General features: G+C 44.1%; 1 protein-coding gene across 15 annotated transcripts in view; it reads right to left on the bottom strand.

Annotated features, from left to right (window-relative positions):
* The window catches only part of DYNC1I1 (dynein cytoplasmic 1 intermediate chain 1), a 190981-nt gene that overhangs the window by 23453 nt on the left and 144991 nt on the right, over positions 1–22537 (bottom strand). For all 15 annotated transcript variants that reach the window (XR_013947359.1, XR_013947360.1, XR_013947361.1 and 12 more), the window contains 3 exons: positions 22380–22513; positions 18926–19070; positions 2231–2371 (listed from right to left, as the gene is read on the bottom strand). Coding sequence is in view for 8 of the 15 variants with exons in the window: in XM_080582185.1 (XP_080438311.1) it covers positions 2231–2371; positions 18926–19070; positions 22380–22513 (420 nt within the window). In the remaining 7 variants the exon portion in view is untranslated. The remainder of the gene's footprint in view (positions 1–2230; positions 2372–18925; positions 19071–22379; positions 22514–22537) is intronic.

The following is a 22537-nucleotide window of genomic DNA, read 5'->3' as shown; positions in this document are numbered from 1 at the left end:
GACATCACCAATCTGATGTCTAAAAGTCAAAAATAGGTTTTTCAAGATTTCTTAACACAAAGGCAAAAGTGCTGGCAGGCTTCTTCTTAGCAAATAGCAAAGCAGAATTAAACTGCTTAATCGAATGCAGAAATCTTGAAAATTATAAACTAATTATGACCTACCAGATAGAGGGTAAAAGCAAACAACAATCACTTTCAGTTATGATGTTTAAAAGAACTGCTTACAGTTCTTTCAGCGGTATTTGTATGTCTGGTATTGCTTCTCTCACATAACAAAACCCTACATCTATTCAAATTCTGCCAGTTTAGCATTTCGAGAGATTTTTAAATTTACTTTAACAGCGCTCAGTAAGGAGACCAAATGGTATTTCTTCCTCCAGACACAAATTCAATTCTCATAAAAATACAAAAAATACAAAAATACAAAGCTCTGATACCACAGAAATAATTTCATTCTGATCCTGAGAGCTGATTTCAACCTCTCAGTGGAGATTATTTGTGAAATCAGGGGTGGCCTCACATGCAGAAGAAAAGCAGGATTGAGCTTGAAGTTAATTTTTATTTTTCTGCTGATGTTCCTATATATTTATATGTAAACACACTGAAAACACAGCAGCAGTTTTCTACGTACAGCCTTATTATTGATGGGAATAGGATCAAGCAGTCCATATTATTATTATTTTTAAAGAAATTATGGTCTCATTGAATTAAATGGCAAAACATCAGTTGATTTTAAGCAAAGCAGGACTTCAGCCCTGGTATTTGGGGGGAAAGGGTTATTTTTTTTTTTTCCTTTTTAAAATACTGGGTTTTATGCTCTGTGTTTAAGCCTGCATTAATGAGAACACCTGAAGGATATGTCCCTCCCTTCCCAAAATAAATTCTGAAGAGACTCCTCCTGTATATCCTCCAGCTGTATGTGCTCTAATTAAAAAGGCTGTGCTGCTTCCTGCTCAGAGCACTTCAAAAGGCCTTACTGCTCCCCTTGACAATGCAGTTCGCAGTGCTGGTTCCTCTTACCTGTCCGTGCTTATTTATGGCAAGCACCATTCACTGGAAGCCATAAACCCTGCCTTTATTTTACTTGGGTTGAAATGTATATCGTGTTTATGGGAAAGACGTATTAATGAACAAACTAATCTTAAAAAAAACAGCAACAAAACAATACTGTAGAAAACAGGGTACGTGAAGAAAATACTGCTGGTTGTTCTTCAGTCGTCTCTTTTTTGGAAATTAAGGAACGGTCAGTTAATACATGACCCTACTTTTACAATCCCCGCATTCTTAGTTGTACATGCCATTAAATAAAAATTCGTGAGACTTCAGTTCTGGAGAAGTATTTCAGTTCTTATTCTGACAACTGATTGCTGGCCATCTAAGAGTTCAGGTTACACTTTTTTTTTTTAAATCAAAAACTATTTCCAGAGGAAAGTGAAATCCTGAAAAAATACTATCAATATACACCTGCAGCAATTTTTTTTTGGAGGGGGGGGATCTGAAGTAACAGGAGGAAAGGGAAAAGGGGTCCTCAGCGTGTTTAGAAAGTGATTTTTTTAAAAATACAGGATTTGCCATTCTCTGTCTCTGGCTAACCCTTCCTCATCAGCGAGGTGTAAAGGTGTGACTTTCTCCCCGCTCTGCACTTAGTTGCCGCCGTACGGAAACCCGTGGGTTCCTTCGTTTAAGTCTCACTGCAATTTGGGCAAACTTTAAAGAGGAGAAGGAAGGCGAGGGCAGAAAATCGCAGGCGATTCCCTTGGGTGAAGGAGAAAAGCGGGCGGCGCAGCGGGTGCGGGAAGGGGCAGGGGCGCTGCTCTGGGCACCCCGGGGCATGGGACGCAGGAGGGGGCGCCCCAAAACGGGAGACGAGGGAGCTCTCTCCACAGACGGCAGCGCCAGCCTCGGGGCCGGGCGGAGGGGAGGGAGCAGCCTTCCCCGGCCGCTCAGGGCGGCTGCCCGCCGGGCCGGCCCTCCCCCGGCCCCCGCAGGTAGCGGGGCGGAGGCGGGGAGGGCGGAGGGGGGCGGCCCGGCGCCCCCCGGCAGCGGGACGGGACCTGCCCTGCCCGGCCCTTCCCTGCCCGGCCCTGCCGTGCCGTGCCCTGCCCGCCCCTCCGGGCCCCCTGAGGGCGCGGGGGGAGCCCCGGCGGGGGGAGCCGGGCAGCGCCGCCGCCGGCCCTCCCGTGACGGGGCTCCGGGCTCGCCCGCCCGCCCGCCGCCGGCCGCCTCACCTCGGTGTCGTTGTTCAGGTTCCAGAGGTCCAGGCGCCCCATCCCGTCCACGCAGGCGAAGAGCGCGGGATGCACTGGCGACCACATGACATCGTAGACATAGTCGGCATTGTCTTCAAAGGAGTAGAGCGGCTTGTTGTGCTGTAAAAGCAGGGAGAAGCATGAAGACTTCGTGGCGCTAGTGCCGCCTCGGGCTGTCTGGCGAGTCTAATTAAAAACTTTGCACATTTACCAAGTGTCATAAAACTTCCCCGAGATGAAAGCTCCTCGCAAAGGGTGGGACCGCGCTTTAATGGGGCAACAACTGTCCGGTGGGATAAATGAGATGCCCGGCGTGAGGGGCGGCGGGGCGGGGGGGGGAGCGCCCCCTCCAGCCCCAGCCCGGCGCCCCGGGGGTGGGCGAGGGGGTGCGGGCGGGCACGCAGCGGGCAGGCACCCGCCCGGCCCGGCCCGACCCGACCTGACCGCGTTTGCGGTCGGATGGAGCCGATAAGGACGGCGAGCCGGCCGGGCGGCGAGGCTCCGCGGCCCCCGCGCACCGCGGGCGGCGGCTGCCACCTAGCGGCGGGCGGCCCGGCCCGGCCCGGCCCGGCCATGTCGCCTCAGGGCCCCCGGGCCCGGGCAGCCCCCGGAGCGGCAGCCGTGACAGGGCGGAAGGCGGGCGGGTGGCCCCGGCAGCAAACGGCGTCGTTTCCAGCATGCCGGGAGTCGGGAGGCGAGTTAGAAAGTGCACCGGGAAGAAAACGTAATTGTCCGTCATGAATTATTCATCGCGTCTGGCTTGTCTAATTCTGGCATAATGGCTTCGCTAATCCCTGATCAATTAATGGAAAATGAAATTTAAATGATAATGAAAACTCAGGAGATAAAAGGAATTAAGTATTCTCGTGGCTTGTGACAGAAATCTAAACAATGGGACTTTTTTAACTGTCTCCCTCAGCCCGTCAGCTGCCTGTAGCAGCTCCGCCGGGCTCCTCGACGGGGATCCGCAGAAACAGGACCTGTGCTTGGTGAAGACTCGGGCCAGAAATCAGGGATGGCACGGGATGCCTTTGGAAATTTCCAAATCAGATTGACAGGGTATCTCGCAACCTCAGCGTGTTGTACGCCTCTGTTCGTTTTGCAAGAGAAACGACATTACAGATGCTGGCAACGCACCGCGTGGCTGTAAAACACTTTTTCCTGAAAGTGAAGCAGCTGATTGTAATTACTATATCGCTTTTCTTTTGTATATTACTAATTTTGAACAACAAAATAGCTTAATCTCTGCCTACTGCTGGGTCCTTGCCAGTTTTGTTTTCGGTCCTCCTGTGCTGCATAGGGCTTCCCTCGATGTCTGGGCAGCAACACATGGGAGAGTGCGTGTACGCACACGTACCGTACCTCATCTCTGCTTGTGAGTATTCACACGAAGTGGCTTTGTTGCAATACCGTATTGTAAATAACTTTAAAATATTTTTATTTACCGCAGGTATTACAAAGCTATAATAAAGTATTCAGAGATTTAATTACATGATGTTGTCATTTGAAAAAAAAACAACACTGAAAATGCAAAGGGATCAGCTTCCATAGGCCAGTTTTTCTTATACCTGAATTAATGAAAGACACTTTGAATGCTTACACGACCAGGTCCCAAATGTTCATAACTGGCCTGATATTTTTTATGCATTTCCTAAGAGTATCAAACATTTTGTTTTATGTGACAATAAAATGAAATTAGAGCTTGAGGTTATTACCTCAGATTTATATAACATTTTTTTTTTCCAAAGCTGGAGTTTTGCAAAAGAAAATGAAAAAAAATTACAAGAATAGTTCCTTACTTAAACAAACCCCAATTCTCCAAACATATGTATCTGCTTAGTGTATTATCAGTGCCAGTGGAGGGAGTTACATGTGTTAATGGAATTACTTGCATGCCCATGCTAAAGCATTTGCAGGGTCGAGGGCCAAAGGAAGACTAAGCTTTTGAAGAGGCAGAGGTATTTCATAAGAAATTTCAGAGTGAATCTCTTCAGCTGTGAACCAGGGAACAGAATTTAGAGTGGGCAATACAGGACCACAATGCCTATCTGCAACATTGTGTATTTTCACTGAAAATTAGGTTCAAATACATCAGCCATCTAAACGCTGGAAAAATGGGCATGGAACACAATACTATACTGAAGGGAAAGGAAATCTGGCCATCTGCTAGGTGGCCAATATTTTTCTTAGACATGGGAAATGTGCAGCACATATAGCACTTTAACATTAAGTGTCACGGGAGAAGTAACAAAATTCCATAGAAGTAAAGGGACTATTAAGATATCAATCAATCCAGAGCAGATTTCAATCAAGGTTTCCTTTTTGTCCACATATCAAAGCTTGTTTTGATCTTATTTGAGTGTGACACTCTTAATGCTCTTTTAGTTCTGCCAGTTTCTTTTCTAGTTCATGACCAAAGAATAAACCATTAGAAGGAAAGGTCAGGAGATGTTGCTCAACTGTGAGTCTTCCTGTACAATTTCTAGCAAATGGCTTTAGCTAGTGTGCCTCGGTTTCCCTGTTAGCAAAATAAAAACACTTTCTGAGTAATGGTATTTGAGGTGAAAAGCACAGCAGGTATGCAGTGTGCATTGCATTTAACTTAACTGTGGAAATATTCAGTCGGATAGGAAAGCAGAGAGAAAACCTGGACAAAAATTATTTATCTTTTCAGAGCGATCTCAGACATCCAAAGAGTGAGACACAAATAAACAGAGATGAATAGGCAGTGGAGCAAGATAGGGAAATTAATAATAATCATCATCAGCAGCAGCCATGTGAGCAGCCTGAGCAAAAGGCAAGATCCACTGCAGCGTGGTTGAGAAAAAGTGGAGAAAGACCCATCATACAGCACCACCAGGCAGTGTAGTGCAGCTGGGCTACAGCCTTCATAGTTCCTGCAGTGTATCTGTCCTCCCTGCTTGTCTAGTGTTCAGTGGGGAAAAAAATACATTTCCCACACTATGTCTTTCTGTATTGCACCATTTAGCTAAAGAAGAACATAAGAACAACTGCACTGGATCAGGCTGAATGTCCCTCTTGCTTAGCATCCTGTCTTCAATGATTAAAGAGAGTGACCTTTCTTAAAAACTAACGTTTCATCCTGTCTGATTTCACCCACTGAGGACAGTTATATTGATTTCAATGTGAAGACTCGATTTGTAAGATTAAGTGTGTATATAAATGTTTGCAGGACTTCCGTACTATAAGCCTCTTAACCAAGGGCCCAGGCCCTGCAGATTCTTTTAATGTAAGGATTTATGAGTAAGGACCGATACCAACCACTTCTAGAAAATGTTGAAATGTGGAACCATGTAAAGGTCACTTTAAAGCAGTTTTAAATTACCAAAACTTCAGACTTACACAATCTATAACTAACATATGGCTATTATTATAAAACAACTGAAATTTAAACTTGATGAGCTTTCATTCTTAAATATCAACCCGCTCTGTTACTCAATAGAACAGAAGAAATAGTTTAAAGCAGTATCTTCAGACAAAGTTGCGCCAAATCTACTTATTACAAAAAAAAAAAAAAAAAAGAGTGTTTGGGGTGAAAATTTGGCCTTGCTGAATCAATGGAGTTTTGCCATTGATTTCAGCAGGACAGAAATCAAGCATTTTAGCAGAAAAAGTGAAAAAAACATTTCTAAGATGTGTTTTTGTCTCATTTATTTAAGCAGATAATCAAAATCTATTGTTCATCCTCAGTGTTTGTATACAGTCAGTCATTGTTTAAAAGAACAATGCAGAGTGAACATTTTGAATACATGGGAGCTGTCTAGGAATTAGCACTTGTCTATGAAATAAGAAACTCACCTTAAAAAACAGTAGATATTTATATAAAAGAGGTATTTTTTTTCCACGTATAAATTTGACCAGTCTATTCCGCTTATTTGCATAGAATTTTCTTTAATCCAGGAGGCGCCACACATAAAGTAGCTAATTATCCATGTAAAGGAATGTATACATATTCACAGGTTTTAACTAGCATCTGACTTCTTAAAAGCCATGGAAAAAGCAATTGGCCTTGCCTGTTTCATGAAAGGAGTGTTTTACACATTGGCACAATTTCTATGGGTGTCAGCTCCACCTAAAGGTACTTCCCTAGACTGTACCTTCAACACTAGAGATGCATGGTGACACCACACACTCCATTTACTGAGCATCGTATCTCCTTTTTCTTTTCACTCCATTTTCTCCCCTTCTAAAGACAATAGGCAAAATCCTTAGTTCTGGCTGACACTGACTAACTACAGCCATGAATGTGGTGCAGTATTGTAAGATGATTTAAGCAAATTTAATTTTTCTGTGTGTGCAGCAAATATGACAGATTCATTAATCCTTGGCATAGAAACTTTCCAAACTAGGTGGTGTGTTTTTTTAGGCTCAAACTCTGGCTCTCGGGCACTTGGACAGAGCAGTCCCAGAGTGTTCCCGAGCAGAGTGGCTGTTGTGTCTGGCCCTTGAACAAGGGAAGAGGAAAATTTGGCCCCTGTGGCAGGCAACTTGTATAATTAGTCTTTATTCACTAAAAAAATATAAAAAAATAAAATTACAAAGTGGTGTCAAAAGATAACATCTCTTCCAGCATAGGTAACACGTTAGAATCATAGAATGGTTTGGGTTGGAAGGGACCTTAAAGATCACCCAGCTCCAACCCCCTGCCACGGGCAGGGACACCTCCCACCAGACCAGGTTGCCCAAAGCCCCATCCAGCCTGGGCTTGAACACCTCCAGGGATGGGGCATCCACAGCTTCTCTGGGCAGCCTGTGCCAGCGCCTCACCACCCTCTGAGTGAAGAATTTCTTCCTTATACCCAATCTCAATCTACCCTCTTTTAGTTTAAAACCATTACCCTTTGTGCTATCACTACAAACCCTTGCAAAAAGTCCCCCTCCATCTTTCCTATAAGCTCTCCTGAAGTAGTGGAAGGCTGCAGTAGCGTTTCATTGAAGTCTTCACATTGGCAAGTAAAACTCTACTGTCTTTAAGGCAAGTGTTAAGGTGCCAAACTGACCAGATACAAAAGATCTGAAGATAGGGCATAGCTTGTGGTCTTCCACTCAGGTTAGGAATTGAGTACCTTCACTCTTTTCATAGACCTAAACTAGGTTTATGGGCCTGCTAGGCCCAGCCTTCTCTGTACTGAGAGGGACACCTTACTGCTTTGCTGAATCCAGGCTTATCTTTTCCCTTCTGGTGCTGCCAGTTAGCTAGGCCAACCCAAAAGATGCAGACAGGGTAAGTGAGACCTAAAAGCTGCTGGGCATTTTGAGGTGAATACTCCTTGGATCAGCTGCATCCCGGTCTTGACCTTTCCTCCCTCAGTGGTCTCCCTTCTGGGCCACCAGCTGTTAGGTGCTTGGGGTTACTTGTGCAGACATCTTGTGATGGGGGAGTAAGTCCTCTGCTGTGTGTAAGGGTCTACTACTCTTGTAAGCCCTTATGTTCTCCATTTGACTCAGTATGGAGACGAAGTTGCCTTGTTTTTTATTCTGACTGATTGATCTCAATGGGAATTTTGCCAGTTCTGGACTGCCATGTTTTCCCCAAATCTGTTTTCCAATAGTTATGATAATTTTGGATAATCCAATGTCTTCTGCTTTCACAGTATGCTTATGGGACTTGATTTAGCTCAGATTACGCTAACTTTTAGAAGACACGGTATTCCCAGGAACTGTTAAGTTGCCTTAGAAGAGCTAGCACTAGAAGCTATAAATCAGAGGTGCTAGTTACAGGTATATCCCTGATGGCTGAGCAAAGCCTGTCTGCATTCTCCCCAAAGGCTATCTTTATCCCCCAGACCCCGATACTGTACAACTCAGAACTTGCAGTCTTGCCCCACCTTTTCCAGGCAGAGCCAGACCTTCATGGATGACAGTGGGAAAGCAAAAGGGGGATGTTTATGTTCTTCAGCTTCAGCCCCCCAGTTTCACCGTCTGGCTGAGGTGCACTAAATTGAGCTATATGAGCAATAACTCCTTTACCTTTCGTTAAATTCCTGTTGGCAGTGGGATTCAGTCCTGAACTGCAGTTGAGCCTCTGGGGCTCACTGGACGTTTCACTGGGCTGTGACCTGTGTATATGTTCTAAGTACTGCAAGGTGTGATCCGTAGCCGAACGTATCTTCCAGTATGTATGGACAATTATTGGTGTATTGGGCTAGAGATACTACCACTAAGCGCTTTTAAATGTTATGATTCAGTACCTTTAAGGCAAGTTGTTGAACAATAAAGCCCCCTCTGCTTTGATTAATGATGCTGAATGCAAAGTCAGTGGTTAGTAAAATAATTACTCTTCAAGATGGGATTGGTTTCCTGGCCCTGTTGAACTAAATGGAAACACAGCCATTTATTGTGCTGTTACTCCTCAGGTCTGCGGTGTTGCTGTTAGAAGCAGCGCACTTCTTTTGTTTACAGTGTAAGGAAGAAAATTCTCCAAAATCCTGACCTCCTAACGACAGCAGTGGGAATGGGAGCTAACCGGGGCCTCACAAGACTGACTCCCCATATACGCCGCTTTTTTGTCATTTCTGAGACGATGGCACCTGCATCCAGTCACACAGTTTCACGTAGTGTCACCTCACCGTCAGAGGACTAGGTCACTATATCAAGGGTAAAACTGCATCTATGAACCAAGGAACAGGCTTCCTTTTTAGATTCAGCAGTGATAGAGGGGAGGAAGAAGTGAGTGTGGAAACGATCCCTACGCTCTTAGGAGCCCTGTTTTATTTAAGTTCTGTAGTGTTACTACACTGATTGTTTTGTGGCATCCTAAAAGTTGTAGGCGCTCAAGGCAGAAAACCTTTCACATTTAGAAATCATTGTTCTTGCAGAGATGCTAAAACTGTTGCCTCTCTTAATTGACAACAATAAAAAACTCCAGTATTTTTGCATAAACATGTGGGAATTATTATAGACGGAGGAGGGGACAAGGGTGAGACTGAAAGGGAAGGGGGTACGAGAGCAGACCAGTCTGGAGATAACATGATGATTACATTTTTGTGGTTTCCTTCAAAGTCAAAGCGTCACGGGTGAACATACAAGAAGGAAGCAAAGGAAAAAAAAGGTTTGATGATTGGCACAGGCGGTTTTAATGAGAACCGAACTTAAGGTCTAATACTGTGGCACGGAGAAAAAGCATAAAAGAACTTGGAAAGTCAGACATCACCTGACTTTCAGGAGTGTCAGAAAGCCAGACAGCAGAGCTTTCAGGGTCTGTGGAGATAGCCTGAAAGTCACACTGACGGGTAAACTGCTTATTTGGTTAATCCTCCTGATCTGTTTTGAGTCCTCTGCAGAGATGCAACACGTTCAGGCTGTGCTGCTAGATGACAGCTCTCTTTGGTCTTCTAGCTGTCTTCTATCCTGCCTTTCCACTTACTCGGTGGAAAACGACCTTTCTATTTTCTCAGGAAAAAGAGCATGAAGTATGGCATTCCTCTTTACCACCGTACATTAGCTAGGGAACTATTTTCAGTGAGTTTGATATAAATGTGTATTACCTGATGACTGATGTAAAATAAAATTAATTGATATCTGCTTGCCACGGATTAACTTCACAATGCATCAGGAGGCATGTAGGGCCTCGAAACTCTACAATACATGCTGAGGAAAGATTGTACGAAGAGGCTAGTACGCAGACTGGGTCACAATGAGGCACCCCAGCTCACTTTTCTTACCAGTTCCCACTAGCCAGGCTGATGTATGCTTGTTTTTACATTTTTAGATCACCCAGTTTAATTCCCAGTCTGGAGTCCCTCTTACTCCACAATGGAAAAAATTGTGCCTACAGGTTTCCACTGCTTGAGGTTCATACCTTCTGCTTCACTTGCCCACATCAAGCTGGGTGCTGTGTGGATAAAAACAGTGGAGAAGCCTGTACAGGTACTTGCCATTTGTTCTGTATTTCCTCAGACTGCTGACTTCATTGCTAAATGTTAATCAAGTTTTCCACCTTTTATTTAAAACATGCTTTAAGCAAGCCAGCACTTCATCTTATGCTACTAACTGTGCACTTCCATCACCAGATTACTTGAAAAATGTCATTTTCTTTTGGAATTTCTATCTACTTCTAAAGACAGCTTGGTTTCTTCTTTAAGAAGCTCAAAACTATAAAAGGTCTTATTGTCCCTGCTTAGCAAACTGATTCACAGTTTCTGTCGCTCCTACTCCTGCCTTTATATTACTGTTTTTCAGGATTTTTTTTTTTTTCAGAGAAGCACTTGGGGGACTTGCTGAGGAATATGAGTCAGGTACGGTTTTGCTAGACTGACAGAAGGAAGAATCACCAAACCCTAGTCAGAGCGTACATGAAACACCGAAGAAGGGCGGATGAGGTATTTTACCTGCAGTCGTCACTCACTGTTTATATCCCACACAGGTGGGATCAGGAAGCAGCGCTGGAGATGAGTGGGATGCTTCGGGGGAAGCCAAATCGCTGTGACAGTGCTCTCCTGTCAGGCAGGATAGGCAGCGGCACCCACTTACCGGCCAACCCCTGCTTGAGTCAATGGGACTGTCTCCCTGCCTCAGGCCTCGGGTTGCTAAAGAGAGGTAGTTCAGCCCCAATTGCCTACCAACTTTTCTGTTCACACAAAATGCTAAGGTACGTGTGTTCCAGACTCCTGGAGAAAGCTCTAGAAACAAAAAATCTTGCGGTAATATTTTATAGCTGGTGTTCAACTAGGTAGCTCACTCACCCAGCGTTCAGAAACACAGGTGGCTTGAGATCCTTCTCTTTCCTCTCCACCTTTTTCTCTCCTTCTGCTGTCTTTCCTGGTTAAACTACGGGGCCAGGTATGCTCTCCTGCAGCCGTGCTTCCGTGCTGGGATCGCTGCCTGCTCTGTTTTGCAGCCCCCACTCCTCCAGCACACTCACAGCCCTGCCGTTGCAGGCGTGCCACTGCCACTCCAGCTGGGTACGGGAAAATTACTTTGTGCTACAGGCGAGGAGGGGAGTGGGATAATGGAGCTGCGGTTTCAGGGGATCGTTACTGCCGTGCTCCCACCCCCGTCACTTTGACTGAAACCTTCAGTATGAGGCCCTGGAAAATTCAGGTTTTTCTTTCTAATGGAAAATACTGCTTCATCATAGGGTACCTGGCCCGGCATTGCGTGTGGACTCGGAGAATTATTAGGCTTTCAAGCAACTCTGTTGTTTCAGTTTCAGTGTTCCAAGTGCCAGCAAGAACAGGCAGGAGCATGGGGAATACTGCAGAACAGCCAGTACAGCCTGATGTGACAGCACTGTCTGCTAACAGTCCCGATTAGTATTTGTAGCTGCTACCACCAGGATGCCTGCAGAGCTTTCATGGGTCAGCAAGCAATGATTTTGAGGCTAATTATTGTTGAAGAGAACTCCATCTTGTAGGATTTTGAATACAGTTCCTTTTTTCCTGATAACAAAAGTCTCTCGCATAGCAGAGAAAGGACTGCTGCATGAAGCAGGTGGGAGAAAATTTCCATTAGTGAAGAAATCCTGGCTTTTATATATTGATAATTCTCCCGAAATGGCTCACTGCTACATGTGAGCCTGATCCTTCAGCATAATTCTGCAACAGAACAGTCAGTGGGAGGTTTGCATTTTGATTTCAGGGAAAAAGGAATCAAGACTTTGTTTTGTATGGATTATATGAACTCCTGAAATCAAATTCCACTTTCCATTTGCAAATAAAGCTTTCACTGGCTACAGCTGGATTTCTGTTAGGATTTTCTGAAGTAAAGTTTAGCCCAGTGAATTCTTCGGAACAGCCTCAGTATTTTAGATGACTTTTACTTTTCTGTGCATATGCCATTCTTCACAAAATGATTCACAAAGAAGCAGCATGGTTGGCATGAGTAAATGAAATATGTCGGCCAGCTGAAGAATATTTTCCTATCACTTTTCAAATACGGCTACACTGAAAACCAAAATCATGAGAAAAATTTCATGTGAAGAACTTGGGGTTGATTTCAAGCCACCTGACTTCACTTTGGTTTTGCTCCTTAAAATTACCTAGAAAATACCATAATCTTCTTTTTTGTACAGCTGGATGAGAGCCAGACCTCTGGCTCCAGAGGTAAAGGGCAAAAACTAAAAAAATCCTGTCTGAACAGGCAGCTCCACCCTCTTCCCCAAGTCAGCTTGGCCTTTTGACAGAAAGTGAGCTCTGAAGCAAATTCATTCATTGCCTTGTTTTTGGACAAAACTCAAAATTCTGAACTCACACCACAGGGAGACCATTTCCATGAAATTCAGCATACTAGTTTATCATCCTTTGTCTTTCCCTATAATCAGATAAAATTAGCATTTGGGCAGTGATTAATCAGATTAGTCATTTTAATTGCTTTTATCAAACAGAAAAAGCCTGTGCTGGAAAAGTAGCGTTGTCAAAGGAAAGTGATAGCCTTATGAGCAGATTCAAAAACAAGCTCCATGTTGTAATCCAGCGGGGGGGGACTGTTCTAGCCAGGTATCTGAAATAAGAAGGGTTAAGTAGTCCATTGAGCTAGACATTTGATCCCCAGCAAAACAAATGGGAGAGAGGGAGAGAAGAAGATAGGGAGGGCAGTCCATATTCAGTCTGTGCTCCCACAGTAGACTAAAGTTTTGGTCTCCCTCACAGTATATTATTTCTTTTCATCTTTTGCTTCTTGATGTTATTTCTTATGCCTCCCTAAACTCCTAGAGCCCTTGTGAGTGACCAACCCACCATGGCACCGGAGACGGACTGAGATTGCATTCAGACTCAGCAGGGTGTTAGGTGCAGAAAGGCAGAGGTCCTGATATCCCTGTAGTTTGCTTAAGCGTCTGCTCAGAGCACACACACCCCGTCTTCAGCTTGTATTTTAGCTTTTCTGATTGCAGAATCAAGGTGTAGCTGTGTCTGTGCGGCATGGGATAAAGAGGCTGATTCCTTGCTGATAATGGTTTGAGAGAAGCCAAAATAAGAAGACAGACCCTGGTGCTCAGAAGTGCTGCCACATCTGACAATTTAGATAAGACCTGAAGCTGTCTGAATGCAAGAAAGCCACCAAAAGCTCCAACAGCCAATTGTTTATGTAGCTGCCTGACCTTGGCTTCTCAGTGGACAGAAGTAATGGTGGTACCTCCAAGAAATGTCTAAAATGGATGCACCATAGTTACTTCTTTCCAATGGCTGCATAAGAAACCAAAGTATGGAAGTCCAAAATAATAAAGGATCCAAGAGGATCCAACTTCCAATATGCAGTAAGACAGATCTAAAGTACCTCATGTGCTAATGTAAGAAGACTGAATGTGGCCCAACAAATTAGGAAAGCTTAGAAAATAACGTAAAGAATGAACAGGTTCAAGACTGTTTTTTACTGAATCCAGATCAAATCTATTTAAGCATATGCAAGATAAGGTACGTGAATAATGCCTGAAATAATGCCCCAAAATATTTCTGTGTTGGATCAAGCAAAAATTATGAATTAAGGATCTCATCACATACGAGTGCTATTCAACCACACGCTTCTACCCTCCCCCAGCTCCCCTGTGCAATTCCACCTAGCAGCACCCACTTCAAGGCCTCAGACAGATCCTTTATGAAACCTCTGCATTTCACCAGTCCAGAGACCAGTCTGATCCTGTCAGAAACTGGAGAAGCAGGGCTGGCCCCAAGTGGACAAAACTGGTTTTCATCAAGAAGTGTCAGCACATTAAAATCAAAGCTCTACTCCAAGAAGATCCTACTTTCATCAAATCCATAGTTGCTCATAGACCCAAGATACAGCTCTGAGCAAAATGGCAAGATCATCACAGCATTTCCTCCCCTTAGGGAAGACACATGTTCAAGTCTTACTCAGGCAGTCCTTTGCAGCATGGCTGGCTCGGTGCCCAAACCACGGGCTTACAGGATGCTCTCGTGGAGCTCTTCATAAATAATTGCACATTCACTGGAAGAAGAACGTCTTCTGTAAGACAGGGGAATACTCTGTACTATTAACCACTAATGGTAGTTTCTCTAATCAATGATCAGCTCTAATTACCCACCATGGTCTTCACTACATTAAGTCATTAATCCCACCACTTCCAATAAGAGATAAGAACAATTTGCATGAGGAAGAACTCACCAAGTTGTTGCGATAGTTCACTAAGTCTAGTGTCCTTTTATTGTGAGTTGTATTTGAGTATATCTCTACGTGGATCTTTAACTTCAGGCAATGCTATCTGTAACACAAGAGGCTCTCACTCACCCACTTAACGTGTTTGAAATTATACAAGAAAATATCTGAGCCAGTAACCAGGTATTTTGATACATGGCATTTGTACTGTAAAAAATAGTAACTTATTAATCTTCAAAAAGTGACGACCTGACCCTGTAAACTTTAAAAATTGCCTATTTGTGAGTGAATTGTTCCCTTGGTGACTAATCCACACAATCACGTAATGCTCTGATTCATTTTGTGATACCATTTTTCATCACAGTAAGTCCTATCAAGTTGTTCCTATCAGTTCCTATCAGCCAGGCTTTTTGGGGAAGGGTTTGGGGAACACAGCTAAAGTTCCTACTAGTCTTTGACAACAGCACCGCATTCGCTTCTTTTTGTTCTAGCGGAAGGCTTGACCTCCAAGGAGATAGTGTTTAACCTCTAGACTCAAATGGAGTTTAAAGTCTTATGCTGGTAGGAAGGTATGAAAGTGCAAGGTAAAATCCTTGAATCCTCCAAGAATCAGGAGGACTGATTCATACCAAGATAACGAGTGAACAGATAAGATATTGAAGGTACAGAAATATACATAAGGCACATAGACTGGAAATGTGATTTTTTTTCTGTTTAAGAAGTGGTTTCTCAAATATTACAATGGACTGCAGAGCCCGAAAGAGAACAGCACAAGAAAGAGAAGACAAAGGAGGGGGACCAGGAAGAAGGAGCTACCACTGATGCACATGCTAGCAAGGCAAAACTGAGCAGGGACACAAAAGTAGGTAGTCTATTGCTGAAGGCACACGTCCTCTGGCTCAGTTAGTCCGTGCTGATGGTTATGCAGTGGTCCTACTACCAGTCTGCTCATCTCCATCCCTCCCTCCGAGTATGACACTCACCACCATTACTTAGCATCAGGCGAGAAGGAGACGAGCATAGATGGGGAGACAGCAATGCTGTTACTGTTATTCCAATCCCTCTTCTAGTCAGCTGCCCACCTGAGTATGACTTAGATATTAGATGCATTAGGAGAAACACTCAGTCATTAGCACCTAGCCTCAATGGAAGGATAAGAGACAAACGAGATATGTGAAGGATGAAAAAACCTAACAAAATCCACCTCTTTACCCAGACCTTTATTAACTCCCTCAGCAGCAAACAAGCCATTTTCTAGGCATTAGCTGAAACTAGCTTGTTTTGCTATGCTTTAACAATTCCAGGCTAGTTTCTGTCCCTTGACACAATATCTAAAAATTCCCACTCCACACAGCAATTGCTGTAATAATAACAATACTTACATTTCATTATTTAACCTCATGCTATTCGTTCATGAGGATTAGTGCTTAATTAATTAGCAACACTTAGCATTTCCACTTAGCACTTTACCTCTTCAAAGCGTCGTACAAACGATACCTAATTAGGGGCAGAGCTTCACAGACACTTCACATCAGGACTTTCCTTTGACAGCTCTGCATCCCAGACTCGCTGATGTAGTATAGCCCAAATTCAAGCTGAAAGCCCTATTGACTTCAGCAGGAACCAGGTAATGCCCTGGCTATCAAGTGACTATCTTTGCAAATTACTTTTCTTTTCCTGCTGCTTCTGGTTGCTTACTGTTTACTCAAGGATCTAATTATTGGCTAATATGCCGGGTGATAACAGGAACCTTTTATTAGTGTTATCTGCAAAACCTTCATTCTTCCGTTAGTGAAAACCTTATTCTCAGTCAGCTCGTTGAACTGCTGTTGGGATGGAAAATGTGTTAACTGCAAAAACAGATTATAAAACGTCAATCTAGAGTTTTTAAGGGAGACAGGGCTTTCAATCCATCAGTCAAATGCCTGCTTTGAAAGTGCCTTTCTTGTAAGCACCCCAGGGTGCTACACCACATCAATAGACAATATAAACACAGAGCTTTTATGGTTCACTTTACAATTGGACATTGACTCTGAACCTGTGAAACAGAAAGGAATTGAATTTCATGACCAAAGAGGATAATGTGCACAGGATTAAGTAGACAACACTGGTAGAAGCCGGAAAGGAGCGCGGCTTTGGATGTTGATAGAGAGATTAAATTTACAAATAAGAAACCAAAGGAATAAAAAAATTTGAGTAAAGTCTTGTAAACCAGGAGTAGTACTCAAAGCTTCATATTAATCCACTATTTTTTTTCAGATAATCAAATGTGCCGATGGATTTATTCAAAGTCCACTGATCAACTGGCCCCTGACTGTGGAAATGGAACAGAGAGCCCTAACTATGTACTCACTCCAGCCAAGAGATAGTATGGAAAGACATTTCTGCAGGAATCAAATTGGAAGAAAAAGAAAATATTCATCACATTTCAAGAACTTGTCTAGTGCCTCAGAGTATGTCTTCACAGGGCAGTGGCTAGCAGTGCCGCAGCCTGGAGCTGCTGTTGCTCAAACCTGCTCCAGAAGAAAGCAACAGATCCAATACAGCAATAATACTGCTTCCAGCTCAGTGGTGCGGTGGTGTGTCACATGCCCGTTCCTGCCGACCATCAGCAAGGTCACGCAGCATTCTCAGGAGGTCTTTCTTGCCAGATGAGCCACAGCCTGATAGGTATTAGAAATTTAAATGGTTCGGTTCTTTGAAAACTGACTGTACTGAACAGCATCTGACCCAACCATTTTGGCACTGAACTCTTCCACAAGGATAACTCTGTACTGCTAACTGCAGTGTCTTTGTGTCCAAAATATGCCGTGTTAGTGTTACCACTAACTTCTGACATCCCAGGAGTTCAGAATAAAAAAAACACATGCCTTCTTACTCCTTAATATAATTTCATTTAAGCGACAGATGGATGAGATCCCTATTGACATATTCAGCCTCAAGCTGCAGCTTTGATATTCATCATAGGCTTTTCTGGGCATGTACATTTGGAGTGCAGGTATTTCAGTACCAGCCTCTCATCTTCCACACAGTCCTCCCAGATTTTTTTTCCGCTTACTTAGCTTCAGCTTCAACCATCTGATGTTCCCTTGCCCTTAGTTACCACTGCCCCGCACTCCCTTGTCTCGGACACCAAAGAGCCTCACCAGCCCTAGCCAGCTCTCTGTCACTGGGTTATCCTGCAGCCCTTTCCAGTGTTTACCACCCAGGACCCACCCCAGCCTGCCCACGACAATCCCCCAGGATCACTTCTGCACTGGTTAAGGCTGGGTCCACTGATGTATACAGTACAAATTCGGTAAATCATGCACCTTCCTCCTTACAAACTTGCTAAAATATAACACTCAAACAAAACTGTCAGCTATGGTCATTGCTCATCAGGCAAAGATACCTGGTAATTAGCATACACATTGGATCAGGCCATTAACAAATGCATTATGAACCTACTACAGAGGCTAATTCAAGTTAATATCTAGGTAACTGTGCTTCTGTTTTCAGCACAAGGCTGTCACATGGCCCTCTCTGATCACTTTTGTATTTACATTTGCTGAGCATCTGTCCCAGCATCTCCAGGCCCTGATGTCTTTGGGGAACACACGCTGAGATATTTCCTGACTGGGGTCAACTTCCAAAGCTGGAAATCTGTTGGGTGCAGTTCAAGATGTGAACCAAACACAGACATGAAAACACGATGAAGACAAAAGCCTGGCATTTGAAAGGCAATTGTCTACTCTGGAGTACGACAAAAATAACTATTAAAAATGGAAAAAATACAGCAAACACTGCTGAGCAACTAATAGCACGTACTCAGGAAAAAAATATGAATAAATATGATGACTTAGATATTTAGAATTTTACTTCTTGTATTTCACTTAGCACAATGAAATAGCTTGGTCTGTTTAATCTGTCCTGCAGTTTTTAGTCCCTCTGTCATTAGTCTATATTCATACACTTCTGTGGGGTGTGGGTATTCAAAGCTTCATTTCCATTGTTCACAGTGCTCTCCCTGTAAGAGGTTATGTGGACGCATCCACAGAGCAGTCAGTAACAGATTGACGGAGCTCATGAATGTAACTTCCAGTGTGTATTTCCTCCCGGCTTCCAGCCATCAGTGTCTAATGTCATTGGGACGATTTATACTTTCTGGCTATCACAGCCTCCTACAGCAATGAATTTCATGATGGATATTGATTGCATTAAGTCGTACATGTGCCTCCCCTGTTGCTTCATCAGAAGAAAATGCTCCTGCTGCTGCACTGTCACGGTGCACAGTATTAGTCTTGCAATTTAGCCTGCACAAGGTGTGCTGGATGGATTGTTTGATGACTGCCACTACAAGACATCCTAATCTCCTTCCCTAGTGAAATTGCTCGGTACTAGGGTTAATACTGAAGTGCAAGCCAGCTAAAACTACCTTTATGGGGTAGGCTCCAGGCAAACATGGTTGACATAGTTACACTGGGTATGCATTTGACTTACAGTCATATCGCTACGCCTTTTCTAAGCACAGCCTTTCAGTGAATGCATTTCAGTTGAAACATTTCTGACAATGGCATTTTCACAAGTACTATTACCCCTCACATCCCAGTTTTGTTTTCTTACCTTTGTGGTCCACAACTTCACCGTCCAGTCAAATGATGATGTGACAAAGAGATGGGAAAAGTCAATTGGACCCACTGCCATGTGACAGTTGATTCCCGTGACAGGTCCTTGGTGGCCTTCAAAAATTTCACCAATGCCAGCTTTGCTGCAGGAGGAAGAGACATTTTCATTCAGAGTGAGTTAACATCTTTTTTTTTTTTTTTAACATCATTTTGTTTTGTTCCTTTTAAAGCTCCATTTAATCTATAGAGCTCTCTCCTTTCAGTAAGGCCTTTGCCTGCAGAGGCTTACTGCTGTGGGCACAATTAATACTCAGGATCCAGCACAGGGAGATATTTTCCCTTCACTTCTCAAGACTTGCATTACTGACTTTTATGTACACTGCCTGCTACTATAGCATGAAATATCATTTATGTATAATTATAAAATAATTAGAAATTATAATTACACTACAGCTTATACATCTGAATATACCATTATTACAAGGAATAACCATTAAAATAAAAATGCAAATATGTTAATGACTTATAATTTGCAATTCTTTTTCTCTTAAATATCTAAAATAACTTTGCACAGCAGTCAGTCAAGTCACTAGGAAGCAAATCCTTTTCCACAAAATATGAAGGAACTATTCGCCTGATAAGGTATCACGGTCATTAATTTGAGCATGGGAAGATGTGCATTTCACCAGCATGAGGCTAGAATAGTTATTAGGAAGAAAAAGTACAACTCTATGTAAAAGAGAACACGCGCAATTTTGTTCTTCCTGTAAGCAAATGATGTCAAATTGGTTGTCACTTCTGTCTCACACTGTACACAGAAAGGGGAGTGATGAAACTACCTTTTTAGTTACATGATTATACAAAAATTGCAAAGGGAAGAAAAGGCTTTAAAAATAGCCACAGCTCTTACGAGGCTGCCAGCCCGAATAGAGAGGCCCCCGAGCTGAAGAGCTGCCCTGAGGGAGGCCGGTCCCTCACCCCACTCAGCAGCACTGCCTGCGCGGTGTCCCCGGCCGCTCCTGTTGACCAGGGGAGCGTGGCCTCCCTTGGGCCCCCCCGGAGCCCACGCAGTACGTGCTGCTAGCCTGTGTCCCTGAGGTGCTCGGTACAAAACCTGTCTGGTTTCATCCCCCTCGGCCTGGCACGCACTTGGTGCGATGAGAACTTCTCGAGCGCCGAGCGCACCTCACGTATCTGCTGGGCTTTGACACCCCTTTTTCCAGAATACCACGGCTCTGCTGTGCTGTGCTGAGGACCACACGGGCCTCTGGAAACAAAACGGGGATGACAGCAAAAAGCTTTAGGGAAGACAGGCGGGAACGGGCTAAGAGCGTGTTCTTTGATGGTCAGCAGAAGGTTTGCTAAAAAGGTGGAATAACAAGAGGATCTGACACCTTCCTGCTCTTGTGAGGAACAAACCAGGCACCACTGAAAGATCAGAAGTGAGAAATGCCCTGGGGCATGCTTCATTTATCCCAGCAACCCAAGACTAATTCAAACCATCAGCCACCACACAGCCTACCAGTGTAATGCCTAAATAGACATGATATTGCAACACTGTCAGTAGGATAAAGAAAAAAAAAAGTTAATATAAAAAATATTTTGAAGAAAATATATGTAAGAGTGTGATCATACAACTTTAGGAACTTGTAATAGAAGCCTTACAGTCTTAAACCACTGTTGAAACCACTGTCAATGCCTATCTGGTCAACCAAAACAGGGACTATGATAAAACACGAATTCAAATAATATTGCGAACTACAGAAGTGAGGGTTCAGCTTTAAATCTATCAGTGAAAAAGTCTGTTCTTTACAGAAGCCACTCAAGTGTCCCAGAGGATGAAACTGCTACCAGAAGCTAAGAGAGCACACAGGCATCCTGCAGATCGTTGCAGCGAACAGAAGGAATTGATCTCTGCAGTGGCCTGTGGTGAGAGTCTCTTGCTCTTAACTGCAGCCTTAAAAAGTTTACAGGGTGCAAAATAAGGAACTTGTTTAAATTATGAACATGGATTTGCACCTTAGAAGCAGAGAGAAGATCAGGGCTGAACAGCACAGCGCTCAGATCCTTGTCATTAGGAGATGTATCTATACTTGGAAAAACAGTATTTCAGCTATCGTTCCAAATGCTAATAGAAAATATTTGAGAGACTAAGATTTTCCCAGGTCATTTTTTCAAGTCTTGTATTAATGGCCTGCCTGGGCAAGTCAGACATGTTATCTGCAGAAATTTAGGGCAGAAGAGCAAAAATACTGTAAGGCTGAACCCTCCTGAACATCACTGAGGTAAAATTTGTGTCTGAGTTAAAAGGATGCCCAGGGAAACAATGATCCTAACAGCCTCCTCCTTGGTGCAGTCAGACAAGAAAAAAAAAAATAATCATGCATACAAATTCAAGGGCCTGAGAAAGAGCAGTTCAGTCATTCAGGGTTGTAGTTAGCCCCCCAGGACAGGTTACAGTCAACCACACACCCGAAGAGTGAGGCATGCCCAGGAAAATTGGAGCAGCGCTGCTTGCTCCGTCCTCACTGCTGGCCTCAGTGCTGGCCTGGGCAGGCAGACTAGCTCAGCCCTGGTGCGTTTTTCTCTGGCTTGCCTCCACCGGGGAGGATTTTTGGGGACAAGGGCAGATTTTTGACCCTAGCTGTAGCATTAAACAACTACGCTGTGTAAGGGAGCACAGTCCTGGGAGAGGGTCTGCCCAAGCCAATATGTCTTCGTGGCAGGCTGAGGCTACGTCTGACAAATACAACAGCTCAGACTGCAGCCGTATGATGGGCCACAGCTCTTGTCTTGCCCTCCTGGAGAAGGTGGGCATCGGACATCTCCAAACTGCCTGCTGAGAGCTCGGTCTCTGGTCCAGCTCCACAGGTGGCCATGCACTGGGCCCCAAGTGCCGTGCTCTGCTTCTCACACAGAGATATATATGCCCATGGTGGCTTTTCTCTGCTGTCTGCCTGTGGAGACTGAAGATGAAGCTGAGGATGGTAAAAAATAGAGCGGATTACCATCTCTTACAAGTGGTTTAGGCCTGATTACCCTGCAACAAAACTGTCTCTCAAGGCCTGATTCAACTTGCCCAGACTGAGACATCTACACCTGAGCCAGCTGTCTAGACTTCCGTTATAATCGCGGCTGAGAAGGAGGCATTTCTAAGGTGCCAGTCATCTCTTCTTCAAGTGGATGGCTGAGAAAGGTGAGAGAAATCAGACCTTCCCAGCAGTTATTGCTCCCCACTGACTACAAAGGGAGCCTGGGGCAAGCACCCCGTGTAAACAGCCGTAACACCGATGCGCGAAGTTGGGCAGCTCCCATCCCTCTCCTGCGAAGCAGAGCAGCACAGGCCCTGTTGATCCAAGAGAAAAAAATCTAAACACTCTCCACACACACTTGGCTACCTCACACCAGCACAGCCAGACAAAGACACAGAAGTACAAAATGCTGAACGTCACCTTCCATGCCGGCAGGCTGTGTAGACTGTTCCCTCTTCACTGCCAACAACGAAGTTATTGACATCTCCGGTTGGGAAGGCCATTCCTGTAACCGCCACCGGTTTGGACTTGTTGTACACCAGCTCCATGCTCTCCTATCAAAACAAGGCTTCATTATT

The sequence above is a fragment of the Anser brachyrhynchus genome (genome assembly GCF_964034855.1).
Source record: "Anser brachyrhynchus genome assembly, chromosome: 2".
Taxonomy (NCBI): Eukaryota; Metazoa; Chordata; class Aves; order Anseriformes; family Anatidae; genus Anser; species Anser brachyrhynchus.
The sequence above is the reverse complement of the archived record's forward strand: the minus strand, read 5'-3'. Positions and strand labels throughout refer to the sequence as shown.